The sequence below is a fragment of the Typopeltis vanoorti genome, chromosome 19, assembly GCF_054136105.1.
Source record: "Typopeltis vanoorti isolate ZY-2024b chromosome 19, IOZ_Tvanoo_1.0, whole genome shotgun sequence".
Taxonomy (NCBI): domain Eukaryota; kingdom Metazoa; phylum Arthropoda; class Arachnida; order Uropygi; family Thelyphonidae; genus Typopeltis; species Typopeltis vanoorti.
The window spans coordinates 81381677-81406326 of NC_143567.1; the positions used below are offsets into that span (position 1 = coordinate 81381677).

Below are 24650 nucleotides of genomic sequence, written 5' to 3' on the forward strand. Positions count from 1 at the left end.
ACAATTAAGTTTGCACCTGAAACATAGTTCAAGTCTAAAGATGGTACAACACCAGGGCAACTCATTGTAAAGGTGGGAAAAGCTTTTATCGCTATTCTTAGTATTTTCCCATAATGTAAAGCACATCTCACTAAAAGATGTATACTGCAATACAATATGGGTGGGGTCACTACCCAGACAGGTTTCAACCTTTTTGAGGTCTCCTCAGTGAGTAACTAGATCCTAAATACCAAGGTTTTAGTAATACAGAGCCTTATCAACTTTACCTATACAAGTTGCTGCATGGTGTTTTTATTTTTAATAAGAATCTCTGGAGGAGATATAGATGTAATTAATTTTTTAACTTGGGGATATTGATATCCAGAGATTCTTATTAAAAATAAAAACACTATGCAGCAACTTCTATAGGCAAAGTTGATAAGGCTCTGTATTACTAAAACCTTGGTATTTAGGGTGTAGCTACTCACTGAAACCGGTCTGGGTGTTGACCCCCACCCATAATGTATTGCAGTATACATCTTTTAGTGAGATGTGCTTTACATTATGGGAAAATACTAAGAATAGTGATCAGAGCTTTACCCACATTTACAATGAGTTACCCTGGTGTTATATTATGCACATCAAACCTTCATGTAGTCAAAAGACTTGTCGCAGGTGGTCCACACCCTCATGCAAAAAGATCACAGTGCATTAAACCTATTCACAGTTTCCACACTCACCAAACATTCAGGCAGTGCATTCCACTCACATACCACTCTCCATATAAAGATCTGAAGCTCAAACCCTTTTTATATTGCTTCCAGGAAGAGCCTGTTTATTCTATCCTTTTGTCCCTATACTGTATGAAAACTCTCCACAATAATCTGGCAATAACCTTTCAACAACTTATATGTCTCAATTATAGCCTCTTCCAACTCATTCCTCTATTCACATTCACACATTTCTGCAAGTTACATCCACTCAAACTGTCCTCATGTCCTACCTTCAGTAAACCTGAAACCAAACTTAACCTAACCTAACCTAACTTTCTCTGGAACATCTCTAATACATACGGTAATCCCATTGAAAACCAGAAGACCAACTCTCCATATACATTGGTCCATATGTGACTTGATCAAGGGCTTGTACAAGTTCACCATAACCTCTTTGTTTCTGCATATCAAGGTTCTCTTAATAATTTCCATAAACCATTGGGCTATTCCATTGGACAACAAAATTTTACAAAAGTCATATCCCCCTTTCCCAGAATAATTTAGTAATTTCTTATAGATTTTGAGGTTCTGAACACAAATGTGACAATGAAAATGCAAAATTGGCTACGGTTTGCGAGAGATCCGCAATAGTTTCTTATATACTAGAACACTGTTTCTCAAAGTGTGCAACGCATACCTACAGGGGTAGGTGGAAATTTTCGGCAATGCATCATTAACGTATGGAATCATTATTATGAAAAAAAGAATTATTAAAAGAAGACAAAGATTATTATTTTTCTCAAAGGAAATAAAAACAGGAAAGCTCTTGAGAAACAAGTGTACCTTGATGGAAAAAGAATTGAGGAAATCAGCAAATTTGAGTACCTGGGATCTGCAATTCTTTCCTAATTAGGAAAGAATTGCAGTTCAGAAGCCGTCATTAGAAGGTTAGGAATGGCTAAAACAACAGTCAGAGACATGTCTAAAATCTGAAAGGATTGATCTGTCTCCATGAGAACAAAGTTTAGGATTTTGGGTGCAGTTGTTTTTCCATCAGCGACTTATGGATGTGAGACTTGGAACCTAAAGTCGGATCAGGAAAGGATATCTGCTTTTGAGATGTGGTGCTACAGTAGGCTGTTGAAGATATCATATATTGAAAGGCGTACAAATGAATGGGTGTTAGAAAAGATCAGTAGAACTTTAAGGCTCCTTAAGGATATTGACAAAAGAAAGTTAAAATATTTTGGACACATTGATGGAAGGAAGACTTCTCAGAACAGTAATAGAAGGTAAAGTTCCTGGAAACAGAGGAAGGGATAGACCATCAATGAGATGGATTGTGTGTGTGTGTGTGTGTGTGTGTGTGTGTGTGTGTGTGTGTGTGTGTGTGTGTGTGTGTGTGTGTGTGTGTGTGTGTGTGTGTGTGTGTGTGTGTGTGTGTGTGTGTGTGTGTGTGTGTGTGTGTGTGTGTGTGTGTGTGTGTGTGGAGCGACTAATCTTCAGAGAGTTGAAGTCTCCAGAAAAGCAAACAACAGGACTACATGGCAAGGCGTGGTGTCGCGTATCACCGAGCATCGGAGTGACCATACGGCATCTGTGCATGTCCAGTGAACATATACAGATATAGTAGACCTTAGTAAGAAGTAAAATGATCAGTGTAATAGAGAGAGAGAGAGAGAGAGAGAGAGAGAGAGAGAGATGTTGTAAATAGGTGAAAAATTTTCATGATGAGAGAGAGAGAACAGAAAGAAAAATGACAAAGCTCTATGTCCAAAAGTCAAGCATGACTGTAGTTATCTGTCTCTGTGAAAAAATATTGCGTTTTTTTTTTTCAAAGAGAGAGAGAAAGACAGAGAGAATGCTGAATAAATGGAATGAACAAAACAATAGTTTAAGGCGTAGTTCCCAGCATATTTTGAGATTACATGCAATGTAGTAATGTAATAATAATTATTATTATTATTATTATTCCTGATACCTCCAAGGAGTCCGAAGACTCATCGCGGGAGGACATCTTCAACTGTCTCTACATCTTACCTCTACTACGAATCAACGCCATCTACCGCCCACCTCCAACACTACCACAACTAGTGATTTTTGTCTATAAATTGCGTGTGTTCTGAAGGGCCGATTTGTATGTATGCGGGATGAAAAACCCGAGTTTCCGGGAGAAAAAACCCTGCTAATATTAATAATAATAATAATAATAATAATAATAATAATAATAATAATAATAATAATAATAATAATAATTCTATTCAGTATTTATTTTAATTATTAGTTTCATTATAGCAGTTCTAGGGCATCTCCTACTTAAAGACCTTCACAAAAATCCATTTCCTTAAGATGCTATACTGGTTATAATGAGTGTATAATAATGTGATATAAATAATGATTATTATGTAAAAATTACATTCATTGTCTAATAAATTCCAATTAGTATGTTCCTTCACTAAAATACACTGTATGGAAGTTTTATGGGATTGGTTCTAAATTTTTGGGCTATGACTTTTCATTTGGTCACTAATCATCGTGGAAACGTACTATGGCGCTAGTGTCTGCAACGTCATTTGGAGTTCTTTGGGATCACGTTTTGTTTTCTTTTGCGGTTAGGTTTGCTTGTAGAACGTGATCCATTTGCATCTTCTTTATACGTTTTGACTATTTAAAAAAAAATGACTGAGCAACTTCAATTAAGGGGTACTTTAAGAGGTCATAACGGATGGGTTTCGCAAATCGCCACCAATCCAAAATTTCCTGACATGATATTGTCTTCTTCAAGAGGTGAGGTGATGTTTTAGTAATTTTAGTATTAAATCTATAATTATATTTTGAACTTGCAGATTATTGTGTCGAATGATAAAAACATTTATCAGAAGAATATTTAAATATTATGGGTGGCATGATGGTATTTTGATTCCTGCAGTGGGTTTGAAATAACGTAGTACATGTTATAGGATCACATACCATGTAGAGCCAGATGTTTTTGTCAAAATCGACCGGAAAGACTTGAGTTTATAAAATATTGACAAACACAGACCATGAACAAATAACAATTAGTGTCAGTTTAATGTTAAGTGCTTTGGACTGAACACGTTGTTGACTTATAAAAAATAAATACATCCTCTAAGGCGATTTTTTTCCTGTAAGGATGTGAGAGCTCTTTTAGCCTTTGAAGATAGGAGAGCATATAAATTATTATTTGACATTTTCATTTCCATCCTTTCCTGATGTGAGTCAAAGTTGTCAGTGAACCAAGACTCAGGAAAAGAAAGAGTAGGCTGACAGCTGCTGCCATCTCATGGTCCTAAGTGATAACATATGTATAATTGTAACAGTGATAGTTCTGGTCAATTTTTTTAATAATCTTTCTTTAGGTGGCCAATCATACAGTTCCAAACAAAGTAGTCATTTTCATTGCAAGTTGACGTCATCCAATGTACAACTTAACGACAATTATAGCAGATAAATTTCTTGACTGAGGTGTTTGGTTTTCACTTGATTAGTTTTATAACTTGGGACACTTGTTTTCCAACTCTCCTTTAGGTGATCATATGGTATATGCTCGGAATTAGTGTAATTTTAAATTATATTATTTAAAAACTGACATTCTCCTTACAACCAAGCACAACACTGCTTTTTCATTGTTTATGCAACACTCAGGTGTCAACTTTCCTCTTTAAGAACATTTTTAAAGATGATTTTGTAATTTAGTACAATGAACAAGTTGTATCAGAATAGTAGAATTCCACAATATGAAAAGATTGATATGTACTTAGGTATTTAGCATACATGACTGCACTTGACTGAATAATAATGGCAAATATCTGTTGGATTTCTGCTCAGGACATGGACTGGTTATTACTAACACCATGTTCCAACATAAAAATGTGCACAAATTCACATGGAGAGAAGAGGCTAGGAATAAGAAAAGTCTCATTGACTATGTTATTGTTGATAGTGATGTTTTTTCCCTGGTGCAGGACACCAGAGTGTACAGAGGATTTGAAATTGGAAGTGATCACTATTTAGTCTTGAGCAGGATAAAATTGAATTTCATATTGAAAAGAATAACATGTAAGAAAGTTTTAAAGCGAATAAAAGTTGAGCAGCTCTCAGATGTGAACTGTAGACTAAAATACAGAAATATTATTGAAAAGAAAATGAAAGAGTGAGAACAGGAATCAAACCTTGGAGATTCAGTGGCAAACTCTGAAGGAAGCATTGATTGATTCTGCCAGAGAGGCATGTGGTGAGGTTGTGTGCAAGGATAAAAAAATCAGAACTCCCTGGTGGACACAGGAAGTTAAAGAGGCAGTGAAGGAAAAGAAGAAAGCATATCAAAAGTTCCTGGCAAATAAGTCAGCTTTTACTCTTACAGAATACAGAGACAAATGTAAGAAAGCTAAACAGTGTGTAAAACTAGCTAAACAAAAGTCATGGGAGGACTTTGGCAAGAATATAGAAAATAAATATCAAGAAGGTGGTAAGATATTCTGGAGGTTGTTGAAGAAGCTTAGGAATGGAGGAAAGAGTGCTGTAAAAGGAATTAGAGATGATAAAGGTGAAATGAAAACAGGAGAAAAAGATATCCTTGAAGTATGGAGTAATTACTTTGAAAAACTGCTAAATGAAACAAGCAGTGATGACAGCACAGTGATAAAAAACACTGACCAGGCATGCAGTCAGGAATACATATCCATACTTGAAGTAGAAAAAGCCATCAAAGGCTTGAAATGTGGAAAGGCAGCAGGAGTAGATGATATTCGACCAGAAATGCTGAAGTATGGTGGTATAAGAGTCTTACAGTGGCTGCACTGCATAGTTCAGAAAGCCTGGACAGAGGGACGAATTCCCGATGATTGGAGTAGAGCTCTCATAGTACCCATATATAAAAAGGGAAATAAAACTGAATGCGAGAATTACAGAGGTATTTCCCTACTGAGTGTTCCTGGCAAGATCTATGCAAGTATACTTGAGAAACGGTTGAGAAGAATTGTGGAAGAAAAGCTTGGTGAAGAACAAGCTGTATTCAGGCCAAATAGAGGCTGTCAGGATCAGATCTTCACTTTACGACAAATAGTCGAGAAAGCATGGGAATATAACAAAGATCTGTATTTAAGTTTTGTCGATTTGGAAAAGGCATATGACAAGGTGCCAAGAGAGAAGCTATTCAATACGCTGCAGTTATATGGTGTCAATGGGGCATTATATCAAGCAATACTTAGTCTTTATTTGAGTTGTGAGTCAGCAGTTAGAATTGAAGGAAGTACAGGAAGATGGTTTAATGTTAAATCTGGTGTGAGACAAGGATGTACATTATCCCCTCTGTTATTCATTATCTATATGGATCACATTATGAAGGAATGTGGTATTAAACCTGATATCAAAATTGGAGATGTTAATGTCAGCTCTTTGCTTTATGCGGATGATGTTATACTTCTAAATAAATCCGCTACAAGTCTGCAAGATTCTCTGACTAAATTGAATAGCTGTTGTAATAGATATGGTATGAAGGTCAGCAATAAAAAGACAAAGACGATGAAAATAGGCAGAATCATTGAAAATGTCAACTGTGTTGTGAATGGAGAACCTGTGGAACAAGTAAAACATTTCAGCTACTTAGGCACAATTTTTACTGAAGATGGTAAACTAAATATAGAAATAGACAACAGAATCAGCAAAGCTGGTATCGTGGGAAGTCAATTGAATAAATTCATATGGAATAAGAAAGAAATTAGTCGGAACACTAAATTAGCTGTATACAAGACTGTGTTCAAACCAGTTTTAACTTATGGATCTGAGAGCTGGGTCAGAAGTAAAACACTTGACCAAAGACTAGAGACCGCAGATATGAGAGTCCTGAGAAAGATTAGAGGCGTGAACAGATGGCATCAATGGCAATATCATATTAAAAATGAGGATATTAGGAAAGAACTTGACATTGTCAGCATCCAGGAATGCGTTAGCAGAGCTAATCTCAGATGGTATGGTGACTTAAATAGAATGGGAGAGGAAAGATTAGCAAAACAAGTGTTCTCTGCCAGGTTGGCAGGAAAACGACCCAGAGGAAGACCAAGATATAGGTGGATTGATACGGTACAAAGTGCCTTAGACGATAGAAATATAAGATCTGATAATGTTGGAGTCTTGACAAGTAACAGACTGGTTTGGAGGAAAATTGTAGATAGGAAGTTAGTAATGATGTAATTTTTTCATGTAGTACTGTCATATCCTGTACACCCCTTGAGGGTACATGGCAGGAATTTGATGATGATGATGATGACTGCACTTGACTACATGTACACATTTCACACACCGGAGCTTGACACTTGCATGTCTGTATATGTGCAGTTGTGAGACAAAAGCAACTCATGGCACCAACACGTGCCTTTGTAACTTCATCACTCACACTTGTTGCAGTGAGTACTGCAATCTTCTAAATTTGTTTACTCCTGTTAAGTTTAGCATCAAATGTGCACAGTTCTTGAAATAATTAACAAGATTTAAAATGCTGTTCTAGTTCACTTTCCACACGTGCCTTATAAAAATTATTCACGGGCTATATCTGATCCATGATCCATGAGTCATGTGTTGGACACCAGTGATATAGATGATGTATTTGCCATTTTGCCTCATTTTGAAAATAAACTATTTTGTTACATGAAATAAACAGTATCTCCATGATATTCAGTTCACTATTGAAAAGGAGTTTATCCTTCTGAAATCTTACCTGCACAACTTCCGGTACTCTATCACCCAGTGTATATCAAAAACCAATCTCTAGTGTGATTTAAATTTCGAAGCTCTAATAGACATTATACTCCCATCAGAGAATTGGAATAGTCATCTGTAACTAACAGCACATGACATTTGTTCTTTTTCAGCCTTGCAACAGGAGCTCACTGTCGAAGCTTTAATGACATCAAATGGCTATAACCTTTTCCACATTCAGTGGAGAATAGTTGACTTTTACACCCAAGAATACTGTAGTAGAATTCAGAGTTCCAGTTCCATATTTTTAGTATTTTTGAACTCTTCGACAGGGTAAAAATGTTTTCCAGCACAATTTCTAATCCTGTCAGCTACAAATGATAAACTTTCACCTCTGTCTCTAGCTGGTGTTCACCAAATTCCTTATGGAAATTTGGTAAGCACCAGCTCGAGACAGAGCCAGCTGCATTACCAAAATTTGGTAATGCAGCTGGCTCGTCACTCTTCTGCTGCATCCCCTAAGGGCAATATTCATGACTAATTGGCGTGCATTCATGTGGCTGGTTTGCCTGTTCTGGGGGATTGAAAACGAAATTTCCAGGTGAAAAAATTCCCTACCCTCCATATGAGACCGAGTAACTCACCTTTTGTCAAAAGAGACCAGAATGAAGATTTCTCAGTTTACTGACTGAAATCAAACCCTTGTCTTTCCGACCAAAGGGCTTCGTCTATAACAACTGAGTTACAAAGGCCCGAATGTAATATAGTATACTTTTCCATAGAAGCAGTTTTAAATATGAATGCCTTTTCAGAGTCCCTGTTTCTCCCATCCAAATTTAAATCAGAATGATTGTCTCTCTGTCTAGAAGATCTGGTAGATTCTCATGTTCCATAGATTCTTCTGGTATGCAGCACTTTCACAGGTTAATTCAGTGCTTTCTAATACATGACATCCACCCTAAAGAAAATCGAACAACTGACATCCTTCATTAAAAAGAAAAAAAAATATATATATATATACACATTAATTTTGTAGCAGTCTTTTGGTAATCATTGGGTTAACCATTTGTATCTACATTGTATTCTGTCTCTCTGAATCGCTTATTTGTTCCATACTGAACTGTTAGTTTCACTGTGAAATATGCATTGGCTAAGTTTTATGAAACTTGAGTGTGATTCACTCAAGAAATATATCTTATTTTCATTGGCTAATTATCATACAGATTGACAGTAAAAGATCCATAAAGAATAATGAACGAAATTATATTGGTTCATTTTGTACATATTTTTTAAATATGTATGTGTCTGGAGGTATTTTTGGAAGTGGGTGGGGGGTGAGCTGAAGGGGAAAAAAACAGTCAAGCTTAGTCTAGATGTGACAGAGAACTACCAGTAACATTTTTCATTAATGATAGTTCTTTGTCATATCAAGAAATTGTAGATTGGAATTTAGTGAAAAAATTTCCCTCATCATGGAAGTTTCTCCCTCTACCACAGTTCCACCAGTAGAGTATGCATCCTCTCATCGATGGATTCCATAGTTAAAAAACCTTAACACTTAGCTACATCATAAATTAAAGATATCAAGAAATTATATACTTGGTTTAATCCTTTATCCAAGTGTAAGTAAACAAGCTTGCGTCTGAACTATTTTCAGGACTGGGCCAATTCACATAAAGAAGCTAAGACTTCACATCACTTGCCTTGGTATCCCATAATGCAAAGCACATCTCCTTGCAGACGTGTATAATGCGATGCATTATGGGAAGGGTCACTACTGTTAGATCGTGAATGAGGCCTGCCTTTACTAGACAGACACTCATTCGTGATCTAACAATGAAAGGAGCTTTAAACCAGAGAAAATACCTGTACTGCTGGTCAAAATTGTATTGGAAAGAAATAAGGAAGGGGGGGGGGGATAAAGTAAAGTGTATCATATAATTGTGTATTGAGTGTGTATCTAATTATTAAGTGTACATCCATTTACTTATTGAAAGGGAAATATTGTGAAATATTTAATGAGTGATTTTAATGAAGGAAAATGTGTATAAATTGAAATAAATCGGCAAACAAAGAAAACGTGATGACTAAGAGCCTAAAGGGCATGACTTGACAAGCCCATATTGGAACCTTATAAGCAAGGATTAGCTAATTCTCTGAGAGGAGCTCTCTCATGGGTTTTGCAATGAAGCAATTTGATGTGACCGTGAATGTAAGCTCCTTGGAAGAAAAGGGTGAATGATCGAAAGAAAAAGGTGGGAGACAGAGAGTGAGGGACACAAGGTGAGAAAAGAGGGAAAGAAAAGGAGGTAGGAAGTGAGGATGATCTCTGACTAGAAAGGGAAAGCTCGGGTCTAAGTTAAACCTGAACCGTGATGTTTCCCCTTGAAGGATCCAGAAATCCCAGACAAGCACCTTAGATGTTCCCAGCTAACGGCGAAATTTCAATGTGCGTGAATCCATGAGATGGGAAGGAAAAGAATCTGCAGTGTGAACAAGGATCCAACCAGAATGCGCACGTGGTGATTCAGTGAAACAGTGAGCAGCCAGAAATGGTAAGGCAATTTTGTCCTTTCTAAAGTCAAGTGAGAGCACTGAAGGAAAACATGTTAAGCAGTGTTGCTAAAAGGAAAACTGAAACTAATTTATTTGTTGGAGTAACTTTAGGAACATTGGACTGGTAATCTGAAGAGCCATGTCAAGTGATTCTTGCTCAATCTAGTATGCAAATGTTACCTTAGCTCTTTTTCCTGAGATTTTTTGTCTAGATAAATTTGTATTAATTGCCCAAGTGCATGCCTTTCTTGGGGAATGATAAATGTGTTAATTTGTGAGATTTTCATGTGATATTGTTTGAACGTGGCTTAATCTAATTAAGATAACAGAAGAATTGATTATTTCATGTTTAATGTATTTTTATTAGTGTAAAATAAAACTTTGTTTTGTCATTTGAAATCCTGGTATTAAATTTGTGTTTGAGACCGACATTTGCCACTCATTAAACCACGAACCGCGATAAAGGGGAAAGAAATGTGGCCCCCTTCTCTTTCTATAAAAAATAGAAAGAGAAGGGGGCCACGACTGCAACATTTTATGAGATCCCCCTGACATATCTAAGGTATAATAACTCTAACTGGCGCAGTAGAAATATAAATTTGTTAGGGTTGTTACCCAGGGAAAATCCTACAATCCCTGACCACAAAGAAAGTAGTTATAAGACACATTCAGAATTAAGTAATATTAACACCCCAAAGTACGATCTAACACTACCCAGACCTCTAGCTTCTATTCTTCTATGTGTGATGTCTGCATTACCTCAACGTTAGTATCACCTGGATCAGGCTCCCACTGATGAGACCTTGATAAAGGTAGAAACCGGTCTGAGTAGTGACCCTTCCTATAATGCATAGCATTATACATTGTTTGCATTATGGGATACTAAGACAAGTGATGTTAAGTCTAGCTTCTTTATACAAGTTGCCCCATTCCTGAAAATAGTTCGGGCACAAACTTGTTTGCTTATGCTTGGGTAAAGGATTGAACCAAGTATATAATTTCTTGGTATCTTTAATTTATAGTATAACCAAGTGGAAAAACTTCCAACAACTTAGCTACATCAAACTGAAATCCCATTCATTTGCAACCTAGCTTGTTCTGTTTTTCATGAAGAGTCATAATGTTGGCACTAATAATAATAAACTCACCAGCTCTACATAACTTGAACAGGCAAATATCTCAATTTTCACACCTATCAGACAGCCAGTTGTAATTCAAATTCACTGGTCTGGTAGCTAAATAAGTTATTATTCATTATTGTCAGCTGAGCTTTCTTATCCCAGTTGGTAATGATTGTAAATGGTTTGTTTGGAAAAACCTGGATTTGATTCCTGTCTCAAATTTGTAAATCATAGATTGACACTGGCCACAGGATTCTTTGGAATGATACAAAGTTTGTAGTTGCTGCATAGAAGTATCTTCAAATTTGGATGTCTTTCAATGAACATTGCTAATTTTCTTCTACATAGTTCTAATCTTTAATAACCTCAGTGATGATCTATTTATGCCTTAAACCTGAAATTATCAGCAACTGTATTCGATTTATTATTTTTTAGGTCCCTAATAGTGTTAGTTACAATCAACCACATGCACATTTGAATATACAGGTTCATATAAAGGATAACTACTGTTATAATGCATAGCTGGAATTTGTTATGTGTTTCTTTACAATTTTGGTTTGCAGTGCACACCATAATGTTTGTTCACGAATTGTTTCATTAAATAATTTTTAGTTTAGTCAATGTACACTAATTGCCAAAATTGTGGAAACCTTTTGGCAAAAGTGTATTTTTGAGGTTTGATAGCTCATAACACCTTTTTTTTTTGGTGTAATACCATAAAATTATATATCAATGGAAAGATAATTTAATCAAGAATATAATGGAACAAAGTTTGTTCAATTATCTGAATTCTATGAAAAGTTATAGCCAAATAACGAGAAAAAAAGAAGCACAACTTGCTTAGGTTGATATGAAGTAGCTTTTCTTCATTTGAATGTAGCCATTGAGCATGAGTGTTTAGAGAGCCAATCAGGTGTCATCTTGTTTTGGCAATGAGCCAGTAAGGTCACAGTAGGATTCAGCTATTGATGTCATGTATTGGAGCTGAAAGGAGGACATTTGTTAGCGTGTTATGTGATTGCTATCAAGTTGGGTTTTTTTTGTGTGTGTGTGTGTTCTTTCATTTAGTGAGCTTGTAAAACATAAGAAAATTAAAGAAATGGTGCAAAGAGTTGACTGGTCACCCAGAAAGCGATGTAAAATAGTACTATTAAATGAACAAGGCTACAGTTATGAAGAAATTAGAAGAAAAATTGGTAGAAACTTAACCAAAGGTGGCATTTCTAAATTTTTGAAGAGGTATAAGGAGACTCAGTCACTACAAAACCAGACTGGAAAAGGTGCACAACAGCAAGTGATGATAGAAGAACTGAGACTGTGCCTATGTGACAGAAGAAAATCATCTGGGTGTATACAAGATGAAATGGTGCAATACAATGTGTTGGGTGCAAGGACTGCAGGAATTTGGTCTAAATGCTAGAATTCCACAAAAAAAGCCATTTTTATCTCTCAAACAAAGGTTGAAAAGATTAAACTGGGCTAAAACCCAAGTTAGCTGGACAGCGAAACAATGGGACAGTGTTATTTGGAGTGATGAGACCAAAATCTCCCCTGTTTGGTAGTGATGGCATAAAATATGTAATGAGAAGAATCGGAGAAGATTTGCATCCTGATTACATTACACCTACCGTGAAACACCCACTTAGTGTTATGATCTGGGGTTGTATGACATCAAAAGGTGTGGGCAGAATTTGCATGATTAATGGGAATATAATGCCCAAAAATACATAAATGAAATACTTGAGCCCAAACTGAAGCCTTCTGCACGTGATCTTTTCCAAGATAATGAAGCATTTATATTTCAACAGGATTCAGCTCCATGTCATGTTGCTGCTGTGTGCAAAAAGTAGTTTCGAGATAATCATATTCCACTGTTGGAATGGCCTGGGAATAGCCCAGATCTTAACCCAATCGAAAATCTGTGGAGCCGGCTTAAGAAACTTGTTAGTCAGAAGCAACTGATCAATAAAACCCAATTAATAGAAGCAATAATTTAATCTTGTTTTCACGTTATTACAGCTGCAGAACTAAAAATCTTGGTTCACTGCATGGGAAGGCGTTGTAAGGCTAATTAATGCTAAAGGTTACCCAACTAAGTATTTTTTCTATGTGTTTCACTTTTCTTCTTTATAACTGCTGTTCTAATAAAAAAAAATCCTTCATAAAAGTTATTGCATTGCATTCTTGATTAAATTATCTTTCCATTGATATATATTTTTATGGTATTACTCCAAAAAAAAAAGTGATGTTATGAGCCATCAAACCTCAGAAATAGACTTTTTCCAAAAGGTTTCCACAATTTTGGCCACTAGTGTATTCTTTTTGGGGATGGATTTTCATTGGTTTCTATTCATTAAAACAGTTAGAAACACATTTTTCAGCAGACAGCAGGACTTTTTTTTTTTTTTTTTAAATATGATAAAATGAAGTAATAGACCAGCTGAAATATACACAATTCCTCTACATGGTGTGTGAGGGTGGGGTTCAATACTTCAGAGTGAACATAAATTTTGAATTAATGTTTCAGACATTTTCAAGATATATTTTATAGTAGCTAAGCACTGGATATTATTACTGAAATGAGCATCCTTTATTAAAAATTCATCTACTGCATGTTTAAGCTAAAGTTGAAAGCTTGAAATCAGTAATGTAATGAATCATTAGCTCATAAAGTCGAGTATTTCCTCCTACAAAACAGACAGGCTGGCCAGAGAACACGTCATTAGCAGACCAAAAGTATAGTGCGGTGTGTTGTAAATGTTGCTGATATTCTTGATTCCTTTATTTTATTTTATTTTTTTTTAAAAGGAATATCAACAGACTTAACCTGGGCCCATGCAGCATCAATTTGCTGTAAGCTTTGCAACCTAGACATAAGCCTGTATTCATATTTTGCAGTGAAAGAATGGTAGGGAGTAATGTTCAAATTATGTCAAACATTTTTTCATAAATCTTAATATTTTCATTGCAAGCATTGGAAAACAGAATTTCTGCAATCAGAATATTGAAAAAAAGTTGTAAAAAAATAAAATTCTTGTTTCAGTTTGAAACAAGAGTTTGTTAAACTGTGGATGAATTATTTTGTATGTTTTTATTCTTCATTCACATTTAACCTAATCTACCACAGCGCTTCCCAAACTGTGGGCCGCGGCCCCCTTGGGGGCCGTAGGTTTTGTTGAGGGGGGGCTGTGAAATAATGAAAACAAATTTAAAATGTTTTAAGACTAAGTAGATTTTTTTTATTTTATAAGAAACGTATTTAACTTTTATTATTTATTATTTCTTTTTTTGTTATTTTTTATATTTTAATAGAAAAATTCACACATTGGTGTTGGTTCACAAACTTTGCTTCCTGCGTATTTTGGCACTTAATGAATATTAGTAAATATTGCTTATTCATATGTTTCATTTCAAAGCAGTGGTTAATTGTATTTACTTCGAATGCTCTCCAGGGAAGCTCCAAATCTTCTTGTCCCTTTCATCATGCATTCGTAATCAGGGACTGTTGATATTGACTTTATATACATATCAAAACTCGTTTTATATTATCACTGTCATCCGAGCTAGTTTTCTGTTACCAATAAAAGTTTCGCATATACTTCACACATGAAGAAAAGCTTAAACAAGTTCATGTGGGGAGATAGTAAATCGCTTGCAGTGGTAAACAACACCCCTTCCTAACAGCCACTATACTGCAGAGGCAATAAAATCAAGTACTTTTATTATGCCACTGAATAAGGTGTGAGCAGTCTGTGTAATATATTTCTCAACAACTAGTGCAATTAGAGACAACCGGGATAAAAACACACTAATTAATGAATCATCACATGTCTCCTCATGCAGAAACTATGCTATATAGACTGAAACAAAACATATGTTGCATGGGCAAACACAGTATCTAACTAAAAACTATTGTTATTAATTAGATGTGTGTGAGTTCGATTTCCCAAGGCAGCAATAAAATTCAACGGAACGTGTTAAAATTCGTAAAAGTGTTAAAACTAAGTAATATATATATATATATATAATGAATGTTATGGCAGTTTCACATATGGAATTCGGTTGAAGAGAGTTAACATTTCAACTCAATTGTCAGCTATTCTGTTATATTTCGGTTGTGCGATCTTTTGTTAATACCGCACCAATCATACGCACATTTTAATAATTGCCTTTGCTGTCTGTTTCGCGTTAGGCTTAATTACCGTAAAGGGAGAAAAGTCACAAAAGTGAAAAATGTTCCTGGTCCGGGGATTCCCTTATTCAGGTAATATTCACTAATTTCATGTTATCAGTCTGTGGTGTGCCAGTATCGGTAAGTGGTGATATTATTTGATATATTCTACGTTAAAAACTTTAACCCTGAGATGGATAAGTGGCTAATAAAAAATCCTGCGAACAATCAGAAGAAGCAGAAACAGACTCAAAAAAAAAAAAAAAAGGACAGTATTTCATATTTTACCAGAACAGCCCGCATCGTCTTCAGAACCAAATGGTAAGAGGCAAAAAATGTAATATATGTATTTGATTTTTGCAATATTCGCTGTGTATGTTTTGTATTGAATATAAATACAATAAATATTATAATAATATATCTCTCTATTACGATTTTTTTTCGAGGGGGGGGCGTGAAATATTTTAATTTTTGCAAAGGGGGCCCTGACATCCAGAAGTTTGGGAAGCACTGATCTACCATATCCTAAGCAAGACTTGTTATATATTATTTGTTAGTCTTTTGCTTAAGATTTATTATTCATGTATTTTCCTTGAATTTTATCAGTTATTATTTAATTATATAATTTTAAGATATGTCATGATAATGGAAGGACTCTAGTGAATGCCATTACTTTGTCCTTCAATAATATTATAAGATATTCTATGTATGTAACTTTTATGTGCCTTATTTAAAACCAATTGAAAATACTACACAAATTAAATTAATTATTAAGTTCTAAGGCTAAAACACTATCTCTCATTTACTCTTTCAGACATTAATTTCAATGTTCTACCTTAAATATCAGCAATTCTATGTCTTAATGCTTCAGTACACAATATTACATAATACACTTGCGATTACAATCCAATATTGACACTAAACTGTAACATATGTTTTATTTATTATAATTGTAAATGAAAGTGAAGGAAAAATGAAGTAACTAATATTTTTATTATTATATTTCATTACTGAGTGTAAAGGTATAATCTTATGTAATGCTTATGTTTATGTTTTGTTTTTATCGTTGCCATGGAGACAGAAATAAATTAGAAAGCGCAAGCTGCGGTAATTGGAAGTAAGGAATTAATATGAGTTGGACAAATGAACAGGTTTAGGCGGGAAGAAGGAATGTATATGAACGGAAGGTGAGAGTAAAGGAGGACACTCAAGGGCAGGAGCATTCAGAACACTACGGAGACAAGGAGAAAACTTATAGGCGGCTGAGAATAAAATCAGAAGGTTTAAGTGATATCTCTGTCTCGAATATCCTAACATTTATTGTGGCGTTTTGCTGAGTTTGGCCAAGTCAGAAGTTTAAAAGTAATTCCCCTTGAATTAATGACTGCCGCCATTAATAATTCAATAAGTGCTTGCTGACTAAGTGTTAAATTATAGAATGCAACTGAGTGATACTAGTAAATTTATTTACCAAGAAATTCTGAAGTTTTGAACTGTACGAACAATTTTTATTATTAGGAGAACTATGAATTTAGTAACTGAAGATATGATGTTAGATTCTATGTGAATGCTTTGATCTGAATAACTAAGTTAATTGTATTATCTTATTTTCGGAATTATAATTTTATGTACTTGTCATATAACCTTGTATTAAATGTTTTGTTATATTAACTTCAATATTGTGTGTGTGCCTGATTCTTTTTCATTGCACCGTTCATAAAAAAAGTTCGGATCTTGCAGGAACCTTAAGTGTAAAATATTAAATTCGGCCTATATGATTAATGAGACTGCTAAATTAATTGAAGATTTATTCTACTATTTTACATAAGCTAATCTAAATATAGGGTGGCGCAGTATAAATATAAATTTTCCCCTTATGTTGAATAGTAATGTTAGATCTGAAATCGGCGGCTTCAGAATTTTCTGATGTCACCATTCCAGACTCTAACAATTTCACATAAAACTAAAATTACATACTTATTCTTTAGCAGGAAAAATGTGTTTTTTATTTGTAACCACCTTCTGTATAATGATTTTGTGAATTTTGAAACGTATACCTGGGTGTCTAGAAAAAAAATATAGGGCAGAATAAGAGAGAATTATTAACAAAATAATGTAAAGAAAGTGCGAATTATTTCAACGATATAGGGTAAAGATCACCCTAAATGCAGTAAGGTCAGGAAAATACCTGAGGGCACTATATCTTGGAAAGAACGCTGACTCATACGTTCCCTGAACCAAAAAAAGTCCCGTATGTAAATCGGTCATCGGTCTAGTCACCCTAAGAGAGACCAATGGGTGAAGCAGTGGAAAGTTTCAAATGCGAAAAGGTGGCGCTCTTGAAGATGGTATATAACCCGTAACACGGAAGGAAATCCCCCCCCATATTGTTCGCTCCGGTATTCTCCCTGTGTGCTACAAGCGTTCACCGTGGTTCAGCTTTTATTTTTAAGAGCTGACCTTCGGGAAGTTCCAACAATGGCATCGTTGTAGAGTCAGCAAGACAAAATCGTTGGCCGTAGTAGAAGCCCATACTACAAAAAATCTAGGCAGGAACTAGCGAGCACGTGTGAACCACGAGGCATTCGTATCGAGAAATCCAGATTCGGAAACAAAGGACAAAGGAATTAGATAAGTAGGAAAGAGTGAAAGGGCTTAGATCTGAATATAAATGATTACGTTTTTCCTGAGATGAACTTTTGGAACTTTTAAATCGATAGAGATTTTGTATTGATTGTTCTAAGAGAATCGAAAAGTGTGTTAAAGTGCCTTAATGAGAAAAATGAATTGTAAACTTTAATGTAACGTATACTGAATTAATGAGGTACTGAGTTTTGCTGATAAATTGAATTTAATGTATAAAGTAAATTGCAAACTTTAAGTGTAATGAGTTCTGAGTCATTGAGATATTGGAATTTTGCTCATATTCTGAGATTAGTGTCAATATTGGATTGTAATCGCAAGTGTATTATGTAATATTGTGTACTGAAGCATTAAGACATAGAATTGCTGATATTTAAGGTAGAACATTGAAATTAATATCTGAAAGAGTAAATGAGAGATAGTGTTTTAGCCTTAGAACTTAATAATTAATTTAATTTGTGTAGTATTTTCAATTGGTTTTAAATAAATGTTTGATTCTTTAAATGTATGTGTATCTGATCATGTTGACTGACTCTTCATAAAATTCAAACCTGAGTAAGTGTGAGTGGGCGGGAATACCCCAAGTAAAAGTAAGGGCACGACTGCAAACAAGAATAAGATTATACCAGAGATTCCAAGTCTCTAGAAGTTTAAATATATTGCTAGTAACACCTGTGATTCTGTAGTTATCCTAAAGCTAGAGTCTATTCCTAACTTTAATGTTCAAACTGGTGCAGCGAAAAATAAATTTGTTTGAGTATCAAGGATAATATATAGGATTCAGGGAACGGATAATCTTCTGGTGGCCCTGAAGATTAAGTTAAGTAAGAAAATCATAAAAGAAACGCGACATAAGGCTTAGTTTGTTATTACTAATGTGGAACGCATAACTACAGCGCAAGTCTACTTAACATAGAGACATATATGTGAGAATTGACATTTGCAATGCTAGTAATAATAAAATGATAATAAATAAGAAAGAAGCCTTTTATAACAATGGTGCAGCAGGTAGGATTTGAATGTGTAAGGTTTTAATCAAGCAAAGTGATAGAATCGCGAAACAGTAAATTACTGTATGATAAAGTAATAAGATAGGATAGAAGAAAAAAATAAGATATAGAAATAAAATAAGATAGACCCCTTTGTAGCAGTAATCAACCAGCAATTAATTGATTTTATTAAGAACAACTTTACAACAAGATGGCAGATTCAAAACTAGGAAATACGTTCCAACAAGTTGTATCAGTTTGAAAAATCAAATTGCAGTATATCAACTAACAAAGAAATTTATTGCTAGATGTGATGTCACATTTAGAAGTCGATATAATATGTGAACATACAAGTTTGCATGTAAACTATTTCCATGACTGGCTTCTTGTATACAGTGGTTGACATCCCATTAGATTGCCTCAGTATGCTAAACTGCTATAGATGCCTTTTTTCCTCTCTCTGCATAATGTATAAAGCAGAAAAGGTAAGATTGAGTTTTTTATATAGTATTATAATTCCCAGTAAAACAGTTTGTCTTGGTCTTGAAAGTATCTCCATTGCATTTAATCTGTTAAATGACTGGGATTAAAAGTCATATAGGGTAATTGCATGATAAAAGAAAGATCTTAGTGGTCCTATCTTTTATCATGCAATTTCTTTCTAAAAATCAAGATAGTTGTCATTTGGTCTGATTTACATTGACCAATAGGAAATCTTATGTGTAAAGGTGATGCAATTGCTGGTTTTTGAAGTCACTACTTGGATTTATTGACAGTTTTTGGTAGATGATTTAAAGAAGCATATATTTTGATAAGAATTAAATACTGATTACTTATTTCATTTTAAATGTTTTTTATTCATAAATTTTTTTTCTCAACATCTCTTGAACAACTACAAGCACAACTAATAGAAGGATATTGTATTTCAAGTTGTATAGCAGAAAAAAAGCTGTTAAAACAACCAGCCAGTGTTATGAAATATTGCTTCCCACAGTGTGGATAAGCATAGCCCATGATATCCATTCTGCTTTCCTTTAATCTATTACATGTGGAACTTGAGTACTGGAAAAAAGACATGCTCCACACTGTTCTGGGTCATTATAATAATACTTCTCATAAACTGCTCATTCATGTTAATTTATTTTTTGTATATTTTGTTTTTATGTTCTTAGAGAATACAGAGAGCTTTTATGCTCTTAGAGAATACAGAGACAAATGTAAGAAAGCTAAACGCTGTGTAAAACTAGCTAAACAAAAGTCATGGGAAGCCTTTGGTAAGAACATAGAAAATAAATATCAAGAAGGTGGCAAGATAAGTGCTGTAAAAGGAATTAGAGATCATAAAGGTGATATGAAAACTGGAGAAAAGAGATATTCTTCAAGTATGGAGTAATTACTTCAAAAACTTCCTAATGAAACTAGCAGTGATGACAGCACAGTGATAAAAAAAAAAAAAAAAAAAACACTGACCAAGCATGCAATCAGAAATACATATCCATACTTGAGGTAGAAAAAAGCCATCAAAAGTCTGAAATGTGGAAAGGCAGCTGGAGTAGATGATATTAGACCAGAAATGCTCAAGTATGGACGTATAAAAGCTTTACATTGGCTACACTGCATAGTTCAGAGGGCCTGGACAGAAGGACGAATTCCAGATGATTGGAGTAGAGCTCTCATAGTACCAATATAGAAAGGGAAATAAAACTGATTGTGAGAATTAGAGGTATTTCTCTACTGAGTGCTCCTGGTAAGATTTATGCCAGTATACTTGAGAAACAGTTGAGAAGTATTGTGGAAGGGAAGCTTGGTGAGGAACAATCTGGATTCAGGCCAAATAGAGGCTGTCATGATCAGATATTCACTTTACGTTAAATAGTTGAGAAGTCATGGGAATATAACAAAGATCTGTATTTAAGTTTTGTAGATCTGGAAAAGGCATATGACAAGGTGCCAAGAGAGAAGCTATTCAATACATTACAGTTATATGGTGTCAATGGGACATTATATCATGCAAAGTTAGTCTTTATTTGAGTTGTAAGTCAGCAGTTAGAATTGAAGGAAATACAGGGAGATGGTTTAATGTTAAATCTGGTGTCAGACAAGGATATACATTATCACCTCTGTTATTCATTATCTATATGGATTACATTGTGAAGGAAAGTGGTATTAAACCTGATATCAAAATTGGAGTTGTTAATGTCAGTTTCTTGCTTTATGCAGTTGATGTTATACTTCTAAATAAATCCGCTACAAGTCTGCAAGATTCCCTGATTAAATTGAATAACTGTTGTGATAGATATGGTATGAAGATCAGCAATAACAAGACAAAGGTAATGAAAATATCAGCTGCATTGTGAATGGAAAACCTATAGAACAAGTAAAACATTTCAGCTACTTAGGCATGATTTTTAGTGAAGATGGTAAATTAAATATGGAAATAGACAACAGAATCAACAAAGCTGGTATGGTAGGAAGTCAACTGAATAAATTTATGGAATAAGAGAGAAATTAGTCGGAACACTAAATTAGCTGTATACAAGTCAGTGTGTTCAAACCAATTTTAACTTATGGATCCTAGAGCTGGGTCAGAAGTAAAATACTTGACCAAAGACTAGAGACTGCAGATACGAGAGAGTCCTGAGAAAGATTAGGGGCATTAACAGATGGCATCAATGGCAATATCATATTAAAAACGAGGATATTAGGAAAGAACGACATTGTTAGCAGAGCTAATCTCAGGTGGTCACTTAAATAGAATGGGAGAGGAAAGATTAGCAAAACAAGTGTTCTCTTCCAGGTTGACAGGAAAAAGACCCAGATATAGGTGGATTGATATGGTAAAAAGTTCCTTAGAAGATAGAAATATAAGATCTGACAATGTTATAGCGTTGACAGGTAACAGATTGATTTGGCAGAAAATTGTAGGTAGGAAGTTAGTAATGATGTAAATTTTTCATGTTGTACTATCATATCCTGTACACCCCTTGAGGATAAATGTCAGGAATTTGATGTTTTTGTGTTCAGACCTCCATGGAGTCAGACTTATTGTGGGAACCCCCCAACACACACACTCTGCCATGCACACGGCTCATCATACCATAGTCTAAATGCATTCACATTCTCTGCCGACACCACACACTCAGGCAATGCATTCCAATCATTCACCACTTCCATGGGGGAAAAAAACTATTTCTCATGTCTTTGTTCACATCCTCCTTAATACGGCCTCTGGGATTGACTTCTTGTTCTTTCCTCTCCCAACTTTCCATGAAAAACCTCAAAAGTTAATTTGATAGTAACTTCTAACCAATTTATACATGCCATATCATCCCTCCTCCTATCCAGTAGACTGTTAATTGCATCTTCCCAACCTTTCCTCATTCTCAACATTCCAGAGACCAGAAGCGAATTGCTTGTGGATGCTTCTTGATACTTCTTCATCCTTTTGGAAACCAGATGGTCAAATCTGTGTACAGTATATGTGGCCTAATCAAGGTCTTACACAATGGAAACAGAATCTTATTTCCACAGGTGTCCTCCACATCTTTACCAGAATTTGTTGTGCTCTATTCACAATTTTAGAAATGTATCCTTTAAATTTTAGACCCCTATCCATCACATCCAGGTCTCTTATTTCTTACATCTTATCCAATATATCCAACACTAAGTGTACTCTACATCCGATCTTTGTTTTCCAAATTTTAAACCCTTAAAGCTACGTCTGCTCTAATTCTCATTGTTCTTCCCAACTTTGCATCATTTGCAAACACTGAATATTTCCATTCAAACCTTCCCCAGTGTTATCAGCATACAGGTTAAAAAGCATGACGCTAAGACAAACACTGCAGGCACATTACTAATGACTTTCCTCTTCTGGGATATTTCTCCCTCATAATCAATTTGTTGATATCCATCAGTGAGCCAATCTCTGATCCAGTGCACTAATCTACTTTACATGCACCCGTAACCTTATAATAAACAGATTACTAAAACCCGATCTTTCTTTAGAAAATCCATGCTGTCCATCATCAAAGAGAATACCACTGTTGTCAATTCAATTATGAATCATGGTTCTCACTAACCTTTCCAACATAACACCTTACAGAGCGGCCTATAACTTGAAGCTGGAGTTCTGTCTGCTCCTTTATGAAGTGGTACAATCTTGCCTTTGTTCAGTGCTTTGGAACTTGACCTACTGTAAAACTCATACTAAATAAGTATGCCAAGGCAGATGTCAACTTCCTGGTGCATTCCCTCAATGTGATATATCAAGTCCCATGGTCTTATTAACATCGAGTTTGCTCAATCCCCCATATACCTCCTGTTCATTCACAGTCGGTCTCTCCTCCTCCACTTCCATGGCTCTGAAACTCTGCACGTTACATTCAGAAGGATGAAATTCCTTTATGAACTGCTCATGTAATATCTCAATTATATTATCTGTGCCAGTTATCCTTTTACCATTTTCTTCAACCAGTATCATTCTTCCATAATCATTATTTTATCTGCTTGTTGCATATCGAAAGAACTCCCTAGGATTTTTTTGCCTCATTAGCAAATTGCTGCACCTTGGTTCTCCTCCTTGTCTGTTCACCCTTTTCCTGTATGCTTGGCTAATGTGTTTATACATTTCATTGTCATTACCAGGTCTATAATCATCAGCAGCAGCACTCTCTCCTTTTTTATTGTTTTTATTTTCACAAAAATACTGTTCCATCTCTATTGTGTTCTTGTTAGGACTTTTAATCACTGTACTGCCATCTGTTCTGGTGGATGTCTCCCAGTTACAGATCTGCCTCATGGTTGTCTATGTATGTAATGCCTTGTTTCCAAATCTGTTTTATTGCTGTAGCCTTAGGTTAGTCGATTGGTACAGCCTCTGTTACTAATGGCTCATGCAAAAAGTTGAGCAAGTTTGAGCGTGGTCAGTAGTTGGAAGGGAATCAATCGTTCGATGCTGTTGGCACACTCTCCCTGGAGGTGTGACATAATAATAATAAAGCCCCCCCCTGCTCTAGACTGGTTATGCTTCACTGGCCGAGGGTTATCTATCAGCTGAATACAAAATGGAAAATTTTAATTTGTCTTTGTGCATGTACTTTAAATTAATATTTAGAATTTTAATTCTTTATCCAAGTGTAAGCAAATAGTTTGCACCTGGCGTATCTTCAGGACTGAGGCAACTCGTGATAAAGGTAGACCAAGCTCTCATCACTCCTTGCAGACATGTATAATGCTATGCATTAAGGGAAGGGCCACTACCCAGACCAGTTTTGGCCTTTATTGACAAGACCTGAAGAAAGGTCGAAACCGGTCTGGGTAGTGGCCCTTCCCATAAGGCATAGCATTATACATGTCTGCAAGGAGTGATGAGAACTTGGTTCACCTTTACCACGAATTGCCTCAGTCCTGAAGATACTTCAGGTGCAAACTTTGCTTGTTTACACTTGGATAAAGGATTAAACTAAATTTATTGTAGTCTAACTGTGGGGAAAAACTTTCTCAACAAGTATTTTAATTCACTATTACTTTTCAGTTTTTTAATGCTACCGAGTAATTTAAACCATACCAGTAAATCATTTTTTACAGTTAAATGTGAATATGTAATATATATATAGCATAATTTATCATTAGCTTTATCTTAAAGCCATGATTAAATTCATCATGGGGAATGAATTCCAGATTTTAGATGGTTCTCATGGCCTAATGCCATCTTGCTTAATGGAAGCAGAAAATTTGAATATGAAAGCAAGATTCCAAG

General features: G+C 35.2%; 1 protein-coding gene across 1 annotated transcript in view; it reads left to right on the top strand.

The window, feature by feature from the left end:
* The first annotated feature begins 3267 nt into the window (after positions 1-3267).
* Positions 3268-24650, top strand: part of LOC150096289 (small ribosomal subunit protein RACK1-like) — a 68218-nt gene continuing 46835 nt past the window's right edge. Inside the window, exon 1 of the mRNA XM_090408819.1 lies at positions 3268-3479. Within this exon, the coding sequence (XP_090264945.1) occupies positions 3371-3479 (109 nt within the window). The 5' untranslated portion in view covers positions 3268-3370. The remainder of the gene's footprint in view (positions 3480-24650) is intronic.